The 10,984-nt window shown below is 39.6% G+C and overlaps 1 protein-coding gene across 3 annotated transcripts in view; it reads left to right on the forward strand.

The window, feature by feature from the left end:
• TSHZ2 (teashirt zinc finger homeobox 2) overlaps window positions 1–10,764 on the forward strand; it is a 221,635-nt gene extending 210,871 nt beyond the window's left edge. For all 3 annotated transcript variants that reach the window (XM_035344213.1, XM_035344211.1, XM_035344215.1), the window contains exon 3: window positions 1,561–10,764. Coding sequence is in view for 1 of the 3 variants with exons in the window: in XM_035344215.1 (XP_035200106.1) it covers window positions 1,561–1,562 (2 nt within the window). In the remaining 2 variants the exon portion in view is untranslated. The remainder of the gene's footprint in view (window positions 1–1,560) is intronic.
• Window positions 10,765–10,984: the final 220 nt, after the last annotated feature.

Below are 10,984 nucleotides of genomic sequence, written 5' to 3' on the forward strand. Positions count from 1 at the left end.
ACTCAGAAAGGTAAAAAGTCAACTGCCTGTGACATAGCTGCAGGCTGTGCTCAGACCATTTGCAGGGGGCGAGCCTGCAGCTGTGAACTTGGCCATGTGAGCAGCGCCAGCTCACACCACGGCTGTGCTTCGTCTCCAGGCTTTACAACAGCAAGGCTTCTGGGCTGCTTTAAAACTTGATCAAGGTGTAAACTGACATAGCTTTGTCCCTTTGCAGTGAAAAATAATAGCTTTGCAAAGTGCAAATTGCTCTGGAATGTTACCTCTGAAACCTAAAGACAACATTTTAAAGTGTCAACATGGATTGCTTTTTATATTTTTTAAGTGGGAATAATGATCTAAGGTATTCGCCACAGTTTCAAATGGACTTCCATGCATTCTCCGGTGCCAAAAAATCTCTACATTTAGCTGCCAAACCTCTTCTTTCCTTCCAACAGTTTCTCCATAGCAGGTCTGGGTTGCCAATGCAAAACTCAGCATCACTGTGAAAACTGAAAGGGTGAAGATATTGTAAAACAAACCAGATTAAAAACTAAATAACAAGGACTCAATAGACTTTTCTGTTTTCATATGGAATTTTTTGAAAAGCTGGGTTTATTTTACTTTAAATAAAGCTACTACTGAATTTCCAGTTGATTTAGCTGGCATACTGGAAACACACCTCAGGATCTGAGTTGTGTTTGCTGAAACGTGCATGCCCTTGAACAGATAGTATATTTTTCAGTAACATATTTCTCCTTGCCCGCCTCTTTGCCCACTGCTGGTCTTTTTTTTTTTTTTTTTTTTTTTTTCCTGTGCTCTCTCCAGATTGACTTTCACCCTACTTATTGCCTGACTCATTTCTCACCTTATTTTTTCTCGTCTCTCTTTTTTTTTTTTTTTCATTTTTTCTTTTTTCCTTTTTTTCCCCTACTGCTTTTCTCAGTATCTTTCCCCCAGGTTATGAGCAAAACAGAACTTAACTTTGGGCTGAACTTTTAAACTCACATCTTGAATGAAGTTAAAACAAGCACCCTCCATCTCTGTGTGGAAGTAACTTCACAACTAGAGCCACTTAGCACTTTTAGTCACTGCAGAGCAGGAAAGGTCCACACGGAAGAACAGCAGCTCGTGATGCTGGGGAGGGGAGGTGCCACAACAAACACAAATAACACAGCAATAGCCCAGGAATGTAAGCACAATGTGGGTACCAAGATGTCCAGTTCACCCTGAGGATTTCGGAGCAGATTCTTGACTGGTTGTAATGAGCCTCTTTGTATTGGCCAAGTTTAGGTAACACAAGGGAAAAGCAGAGATGTAAAGTAGCATGCTCAGAGGACCCGGTGGACCTGCATCAGCTGGAGTTTACCCACTAATCCCAGCATCGTTATAGGCTTAAGGAGCTGGGGGTTTCTTTCCCTCTTCTGTGTCCTTGCCTTTTTGCAAGCCTATGGGCAGACAATGTAAAGCAAAGCTGACTCAGTTCCAGAATTTCTCTTGATAAAAAAAGTCCATATTCAATAAAATCTGGACTCATGATTAAAAGCCTGGTGACACTAGTTACTCTTCTTCTGCTTGCAGGACAAATGCCTTAGTTCCAGCTCTCCAGCCCAGGCTTCCCGCACCCAGCCTGTCTCCGCACGTCACTCCACTCCTGACATTGAACTCACAGCAACCCGGACCGAGAAGACTGCCAAAAAAACTCCAGCTATTCTTCTTCATCCTCACTAACAATTTGGTAATGAAGTATTGATTTCCACTCCCCTGCTTATGGACGATATTAGATTTTCATTGATAAACTGCACTGGGGCTGTCTGGTCTCCACTGTCCCTTTTTGCTGTCACTAAAACAAAGTGCCACTGAAGTAAGATAATGACTGGGAACATTGATGTACTTATTTCGTCAATTTGTAACACTTGACAGGAAAAAAAAAATCTTCATAGTTTAATGTCCAAGTGTGCTACACAAGATGCAGTCACATTGGAAGCTTTACTTTTCATGGTAATGTCCATTTCCTATTTATAACCCCTTTGGGATAGTTTGTCTAAAGGAAATGTTTCTATTCAGTGCAGCTATTACTGTTGCACCTGGGTTGCCCAATCCAGTCATTGCACTAGGGATCAATACATCACCGTAAGTACAAGAATTATTAAGTTAAAACAGATTCTGAGCCAAAAAACCTCTGAACAATGTTAATCTTCTGTGCAAGTTGTTCAAATAGTTATGCTTAACCATGTTGCTGCCAAAGATTTGTTTAAAATGGATTATTTTCAGTTTGTTTTATTCCTCAGATATATATATATTTAAATCTCCATTATGGTTTATGACAAGACATGCGATGGAGTGATTTTTAACAAAAGTACTATTGTTAGATTATTGAACATTATATGAATATAGGTATATCTATATATAAATATCACTATATAAATATCTATATATAGATATAAGAGAATAAAGTACAATTCCTTTCTCAGTTAGGTGGGTGTAAATCTGATTATCTCTGTTGGAGTCAGTGGAGTCACTTTGGATTTACACCACCACAGACGAGATCAGAATCTGGTCCGCACGCTGTCCCCCTGCCCGTGCAGTTTGCCTGGACCGCGCATTCTTCTGCAAGTCAGCCGGGACCTGGTGGGAAGGGGGCTGAGAAGATGGCGATTTTGGATTTGTGCTTGTAACTTTTTTCATTAAAACTTTGAGGTCCCAATTTTAATTTGTGGAATATTCACGTTAATAATGAGATCTAATTAAGACATCCATTAAAAGCCCGTTAAAGTTAATTTAACGTAAAAATTCCAATAGAACTGTATTAGATTTTCTCCATTAAATTAACGTTATGGATTTTTAACGGATGTCTTAATTATATATTATTATTAACGGGAATACTGTATTACACAGATTAAAATCGGGTCCCGAGTCAACTCGCAAAATCTTCCCGGATATGCTAACGACACGAGCCCCGCGTTACCTAGTGCACTGTTTGGAAAACCAGGCGCAGCCCTGCTTACTCCAGCTGAGCATTTCCTTGCAACTCAAGCAACCTCCAGTAGACAAATCCATCTCTGCATTTAACGATGAACTTTCCCCAGTCTCGAGGGAAAAATAAGTCTGGATCCAGTTGTAAACACTACTCCATTGAAAATGAAATATTCAAAGTATGCTAGGCACAATTTGAGAATAGGATCTTTCTCATAGAAGAGAAGGCTTTGGGGTGTCTTTTACTCTTATTTTATTTGAGACATTCGAGGATAAAACTGAAGCACAGCATGCACAAAATCAGGCTAAACAGGTTTACCCTATGCCCTACTGCTTGTGCAGAAGGGCCATTTTTGGCAATGTTTGGGAAATTTTGACATGATCCCTAAACTCAACATGGAGGAGAAAAAAAGGCCCTTCTTATTTACCTCCTAGGGAAAGTGTTGCCCTTATGCCACATATAATAGCAAATTGCTTTTTTTATGGCATGCATAACCTAGATGGGAAAAAATATGGCGCTTGAGGGAAGGAGGGAAAAAGTAAATGAAGTTCCAGGAATGTCATTCTGAAGTAATGAGGCATGGACAGAAAATATACCCCTCACATCATCGGATTGAGATGGCAGTCGAAATAGCTTCATTGAAGTGTCAGCACTCATCCATCAATCAATCATCCACAAGGAAAAATAGCGACAGTACAACGGGGCGGCTTTTATGGGATTTACTCATGGGCATAGGGAATAGCAGCTCAAATGTAGTTCTGACATGAAAAGCAAGGTGCTGATATTATTTTTTATGATGGGAGGATCATAAAGTGAATTGAGAACAGTGAGGTCTGTCTTTGCTTAACCTATTCAACTGGAAATGAACGGAGCTCAACTGGAAATGAGCAGAGCCTTCAGATGGGTAAAGATTGAAGCCTGCACTGTGCTGAGCACCGTCCATTGACAACAAAATTCTATTAAAGCAAAATCAATGCATTAGCATCAAGCTCCTCAGAAGCTGTTAAATTGCACGGCCCAGTTCGGAGTTATTAAGTGAAGTTACACAAGGTGAGGGCCTGCAGCACAGGCCCAAAGGCAGCACCGTGACAAAATGCCACCCGGGAAAAACCGTGTGCCATTCTCCATCCCTGCTCCTTTCCCAAGCTTTTATACACTCCAGAAAACAAACAAACAAAAAAAAAAAAATGTATCATTCTGGCATCCCCCCCAGCCCACAACATTTGGGGCTGGGGCTCCCCGGGGCACCTGCTGCTCCATTCTGGCAGCAGGGAGGCTTTCCTGCTGCCTGTAGCAGGTATGAGGTGTGCTCACGGTGAAGGATGGAAACAGCATCCCACGCTCTGCCCCCAGCCATGCTCTGCTGGTCCCTGGGGAACTTGGAGCTAAAAAGCTCCAGGTTTTGCAGAGGGCTGTTCCCCCCACACAGGGCTGGCCAACCCAGCACCTTGCTTTGCTCAAGAAGCTTTGCTCCAGCACAGGCAAGTGCAGGAACAGCTACTTATTTAAAATCTGGCCACAAACCTTTATTACACAGTGCTAAACCTTGATTATTTTGCCTGCATCACTGTCCTCTGGGAACATTTTAGATACACATTTGAATTAAGTGATTTTTATTTTTTTTTTACAATAAGATAAATATATATAAAAAAGGAAAACGTACTTCTCTCCTCTCTCTTTCTCTGTATGAAACTGGATGAGTTGATAGTTTATCTGTCATATAAATCAGGTAACATAGAAAATCATTGCATCTTTTCTCTGTCATATCTACTCAATATCTATCGTTCTGACTTTTATTCTTATTGGAGATCATCAAAACATTAATTAAAAGCCTGGTGATCAAACAGCCGAATATTTATGATTCACATCCTTGCTTATTAACAAGTGGCATATTGATACACCACACATCCAAGCTGTTTATGCTCTTGCACTGCAATAAAGCAGTAAGAATTGTTACCCTTATACACTGCTTTGAGAGATTTATTCAGAAACTGGAGCTCCCTTCCTGGTCAAAATAAGCCATATCACCTTAAAAATATGTATTTTATTTTAAAAAGAAGAGAAAAAATTAGCATCTCTTTGGAGCCTAATATATAAGAATTTCAGTATATCAGTCTCAGGTGTTTTTTCCAGGCCCTTATTATTTCAGCTGAGAGGGAGAAGGACACTTAACTTTAAAAATAGCTGTCATTAGTGCAATAATAATTGTTGGTTTAAAAAAAAAAAAAAAAAAAATTGAGAATCTGCTAACAAACCTACCCAGTAATTACTTGTCAATGCAACTTCATCATTATTTTTATTACCTACTTGTAAAAGTATTTACAAGACTGACCTTCCATGCTTTTTTAGAGATCAGGGAGGATATAACAAGTCATTTTAAAAATCAATAATTATATATTAACACGATAGGGGTTGAGGCCTTCCAAGCCAGCTTCACAGGCTATTGTGTCAACTCTCACACATCCACAGGGCGATGATTGCTTTCCTAATTTTTTGGTCTTTTTTTCTTTCATTAATCATATTTTGATAAAGTGCCCTGTTTATTGGCCGATACCAAGCCCTTTATGCCCTGGGGCAGTTCCTCAAGCAGAGGGGACGGCAGTGGTTGGACTGGAGAGCTGCAGGCCCGGCTGGGGCTGTGTAGGGAACAAACTTGCTCTGTGCCAGGCAGGGCTGAGCCCAGCAGAAATTCAAAAGGAACCGGGTTTGGGCCCGCGGCAGCCTCTGGCAAGCACTGCCCAGAGGGGGTTTGCTTTCTGGGGCACTGCTCCCTGCTAATTCCTGGCGGCGTGATCCTGCCTGCCGCAGCGGCCTCCCGTGAGGGCGCGTGTAAGTAAGCGCACGGTGAGGGACAGCAAAAATAATTTACCATGATAAAGTTTCCTCCCACTTTCACTGGGCTCTGCTTGGGACCAGGCTGGGCAGAGGCTGTGTCCCCATCCCCATCCCCATCTCCATCCCTGTCCCCTCTCCTCCCGCTCTGTAACTCTCCTGCTGGTCACAGCACTCCTGCTAGGTGGAAGCGGCTCTCCATCGCACAGGGCTTTTGTCTTCTCAAACAGATATACGATGCAATTTATATTTAAAATTCTCTCTATAAAGACTGTATTGATCACAGATTCCCGATCAATACATTGCAATTACAACAGGCTTTAAAGGCCATCTGTCCCCAAGCAAGAGAACTGATATAACCACCTCTATATATTTTGAAAAAGTGCTACTGGTATGTGCCCATCTCCCTCCACAAGCTGACGTATCGTTTTTGCTCCCAGACGCCGTGTTTGGAAGCTGCACAGCGCTGTAATTCCTCTTTGCTGGCCCCCCACGGGGAGACCAGAGACCGGCTTCTGTTGGGGTCTCAGAGCCGTGACAGGGCAATGACACCCAGCTTTGCTGGCCGCTGCTCCTGCTCCCTCTCACAATTCATCCCAGAGGTTGCCACTTTCTTTTTTCCCCAGATCATCTCCTGTAGAAAATGATCAGGCAGACGTTATCGAATTTCACTAAAACAAATAACTTTTCAGGAACACTACTGAAAAGCTTGAGGAGGCCACTGGTAGGCGCAAAGTGAGTCTTATTTAATGTATGACGCACTGGACCACAGAGACAGCAGTGTTTTGAGACTTATAAATAAGGAATAAAACAACATGCATCTAGAGGTAAATTTCAATTCACATTTCATCAAACTGGGAAGCTACTTCGTCAGCACCTGACATCAGTGTAAGTCCTTCTGTTGATGGCACCACATGAGCTGCTAAGGACGCATTCCAGAAAGAAATGCTGCCTGGATTTCCCTTTTTCTTCTTTTCTTAATTAATTACTGTAGTAATTATTTCACATAAGCATGCAGAATTTAGGATTTTGTTCTCCAGATCTCTTCAAAAGGAAAACGAGAGAATACAGAAACAAGGAGTGCTTTCCAGTGATAACAGAAGCCTGCAGACAGACCTTGGCACATGGCTGTGTGCCAGGCGCAAAGGCCAGATTCTGAATTCGCCTGCTCCGGTGTAAATCTGGAGTAACTTCCTTGAATTCGGTTTATTTACGCAGATCCAAGCACAGCCCTCACAGTCCTAACCTTGGATTCCTAGCATGTTTAGATGGTTTTGAAAACAACTTCAGTAAACAGTCCCAAGCTCCGTGCAGATTAAATCAGAGGCACAGTCTGCACTTCAGGAGTTTTATAGTCATGTCAGGGAAGTGATTGCAAAACTTTGTTATTGATGTGACTCGGCTGGTAGAAGTCCTAATGTAAAAACAGTTGTATCGCTATAAAGCACTTTATACTGGTACAGCTTATTTTGCTTTGCTGGACCACTTTTATACCAGTACAAGCACTTTTATCCCGGTGTACTTCAGCCTACACCAATGGCTATTTGTTGTTTTAACCATGCTGGCAAAAATGTTACGAGTAGACAAGGTTTAAGATGACACTGCTGTTCCTTGTACCCAAGTGTCTGTACAATATTTTCTTTGAGAGCATTTTAAAAAGTAAAACAGCTGTACCACTGGATTTAGCTGCAGAGTAATAAACCTCCAGTTCATCTTCACTCTCAGCTCATGAAATGTCTTCAGGCCTTTGTAAAAAGCCCTATTCGAGACACCAGATTAAATGCTAATCCTAGCAGGTCATGCATCTCTACTTGAGTTCATACCATCGAGCTGTCCAAACTTTTTTTTTTTTTTTTTCACTTTTTTGGCTTTAAGTAAAGACAACAAATTGTTTCCTTAGACTTCTTAGATGAGATGGCAAGAGAAAAAAAAAAATCACTATTTGAAAACGAAAATGAAAATAAAATTTTGCAAAATGCAGCTATGTTATAATGCAACGATGACATGCTCTTGAAACCCACAGCCACACGTGGGCATCAGCCCCAGGGAAAGGGGGGTGCAGTCCTCAAACATCCACGCGATTGTCTCAGGTGTGGCAGATCTGTATGGGCAATGTTTCTACTTACCACTGGTCCACATACCGGTCAAAACTTACATGTCTGCATTTAGCCAGGCCAAAGTGGAGCTACAGATACCTGCCCCCTGCACACACACACTCCTGTGCACAGTGGCGCACTACAACACTACGTGTGCACGTGTGTCTACAACAGGCATCGATTCCACGGCTGACGTAGCAGCTGGGCACTTGGCACTGAGCGAACAGCAGCTCTCTTCAGGACGTACAATGCAGTGTTTTGGCTTTACAATGCAGCAAATGCTGGAATGTGCAATACAGGTTGCAAAAGCTGACAAGCTAAACAGTTCTTATTTGGCTCAGGGTACTTAACTGTCATATGTCTCTGGTACAATATGCCCTTTTGTCTAGTGCTCAGGCACCACTTATTAATCCTTTCCTTTGTTGTTGTTCTTTTTTTTTTTTTTTTTTTTTTTTTCCTTTTATTTCTCCTTCTGTGCATTTGTTTTGGTTTTTATTATCTTGAATATGTCAGCATGAATCATAAGAGATCCATCTCCACTTTAAATAGAGCGTAGTTGGCCATTATAGTAAATCTGACAGTTTTGCTCTGCCCCGATGCTTGTGGTATGTGGTAAGTTTGTTACTGGCAGCATCTCCAGGTTACTTACATGACCCGTGGTGTTAGTTCTAGACTTTTGTTTCATAAAATAAAATACAATAAAATGAATCAAAAACTCATTTCTCTTTAAAAATGTATATATTACAAACCGCAAAAAGGAAAGATTAAACACATTTTTTTTTATATATTAACAACACAAATGGGACTCCTTTCAAAGAGGACTCACGGTGACTTTATCTGTAGAATGTTTCAGTGCTTATGCACTCATTTTGTAACAAGTGCATGCTGTATAGACTATATTGCCTGTATACTTAGATGGCGGGGGGGGCAAGCTGCTTTCCATTGTGCACTGCAGCTTGTTTGGATGAAAAGTTACGCCTTTGATGCATTTTTATACTGTACATATTTGTATATATTAACTATATTGCCATGTTATGAACACAGATTTTGTTATATTTGCTTGTTTCTGTTTCCTACAAAAATTGGTCCACGACAGGGGATTTTTTTTTTTATTATTATTATTTTTGGTATAGAAAATATGCTTGTAATTTTTGTTTGTTTGTTTCCTTGGTCATCATCTTTTAATGGTTCATAAAGGAATTAGGGATGAGTTTTTGGAGGAACTGTGAGAAGCAAGTCTGTGTTTGCATGAGACCTGCCCAATTGCTGGCTATAACGGGGGGCGGGGGGAAGAGGGGAAATCTGAGTCAAGTTTTGCTTTTAAAGCATGCTTAGTCCCATGGGAAAACTCATACATGTACAATTATTCTCTTTGTATTTTATCTAATAGTGCCTGAATTTTTTTTAATGTCTTCTTGGAGGAACAATTCATAATTGTCAAAATTTGAAACATTAGCTTAATTTTGTTTTCATGACCTCTCATTTCTCCTCCTTATTTATTTTGTTGCTGTTTATAATGGGCCCCAAGGCCATTTCTGACATTGCAGTGTTCTTCTTCCACATTAAGGATGTTTTTAAAATTACTAAGATTATTGAGCCAACAGGCTGTTTTAATCAAAACCATGTTTCACTTGGTTTTGATGATTATGAATGGTCCTTACAATGGAAAAAGCCCTTTCTGCTGGGAGGATTGTACCACCTAGTGGCCCGATAGATCCATCACAGATCTGCATCTTCCCAATATTTGCTGTCTTGCTCAAAGCCTAGCTGGCAATTTCGCTTCAAATTATTTGCTTATTACAACTAACTTAAACTAAACAAATTGAAAATGTTAATGGCATTTTTTTCTTTGGTTGATTGCTAAATAAATTCGTATAATTTATACTAGAGGAGATTACTGCTTTTATTGTTTTGGGTTTCCCCAAACCAATTATTAACAATCAGGACTATGTATCTCATTAAATTTAAATCAGGTCAAACCTATTTATCTAAGGCCTTTTCTGTTTTCAGGAAGATGCCTGTATTCCAGTGCATTTAAGATGTATTTCTGTGTATGGTTTTACAGCATATAAATCCATCAACAGTGATTTTTTTGTTCTTTATTTTTATCATTGCAAATACATTGAAAAAAAAAAAATCCCTCAACTTTACCACGAAAAAAAATATATATATATTTTTTATGCCCAGGGATTTTTTTTTTTTAATAAAATCACTGCAGTTTTAGAACTGTAATTAAAGCCCTGAATAATAGATCACACATCTTTATCTGTTGTGTTTAAAAGGAAAAAAAATAGCCCAAACTGTTCACATAATCCTGAATGCCTCATTTCCATAAAAAAGGTTTCTATACATATATTATTTACATTTTTAAACATGGTAATTCTTTCCTTTGTGGCATAAAATGTCTCTTTTCCACTGCAGCTATTGGAAAGCGACTGCTCACATCTGAAATGTTATCGTAATTTGCATCAGGAAACCCAACTGCAGACATTAAGGACTTGGGTGTGTTCAATTATGATTTTGCTGGAGGCTGTCCCTCATTTTAATGCTGCACTCATTGAACTACCTTTCTGAAATCTAGCTGATATGGTTCACCATAGACATGCTTCACAACATCATTAGCTTTGCAAATGGCTTCATTTCAGTCAATGCAGACTTCAGTTTTGGCCAATTGTAAAATGGAAATTTGAAAAGGAAAAAAAAAAAAAAAAAAAAAAAACAGATGCACTTAAAACATGAAAAGAATTATTTATATGATAAAAATATATTTAGATTTTCAAAGCACAAGACTGAACAGAAGTGCTCTTTTTATGCTTTCTGAAGATGTTACTGTTAAAAGTCTTTCTACATCAGGCTTAATAAATCTGTAATGACATTTGATGGATTGATTTTTGTGTGGGTTTTTCTTTTCTTTCTTTCTTTCTTTCTTTCTTTCTTTCTTTCTTTCTTTCTTTCTTTCTTTCTTTCTTTCTTTTCTTTCTTTCTTTCTTTCTTTCTTTCTTTCTTTCTTTCTTTCTTTCTTTCTTTCTTTCTTTCTTTCTTTCTTTCTTTCCTTCTTTCTTTCTTTCTTTCTTTCTTTCTTTCTTTCTTTCTTTCTTTC

Source organism: Oxyura jamaicensis, chromosome 20 (assembly GCF_011077185.1).
Source record: "Oxyura jamaicensis isolate SHBP4307 breed ruddy duck chromosome 20, BPBGC_Ojam_1.0, whole genome shotgun sequence".
NCBI lineage: Eukaryota > Metazoa > Chordata > Aves > Anseriformes > Anatidae > Oxyura > Oxyura jamaicensis.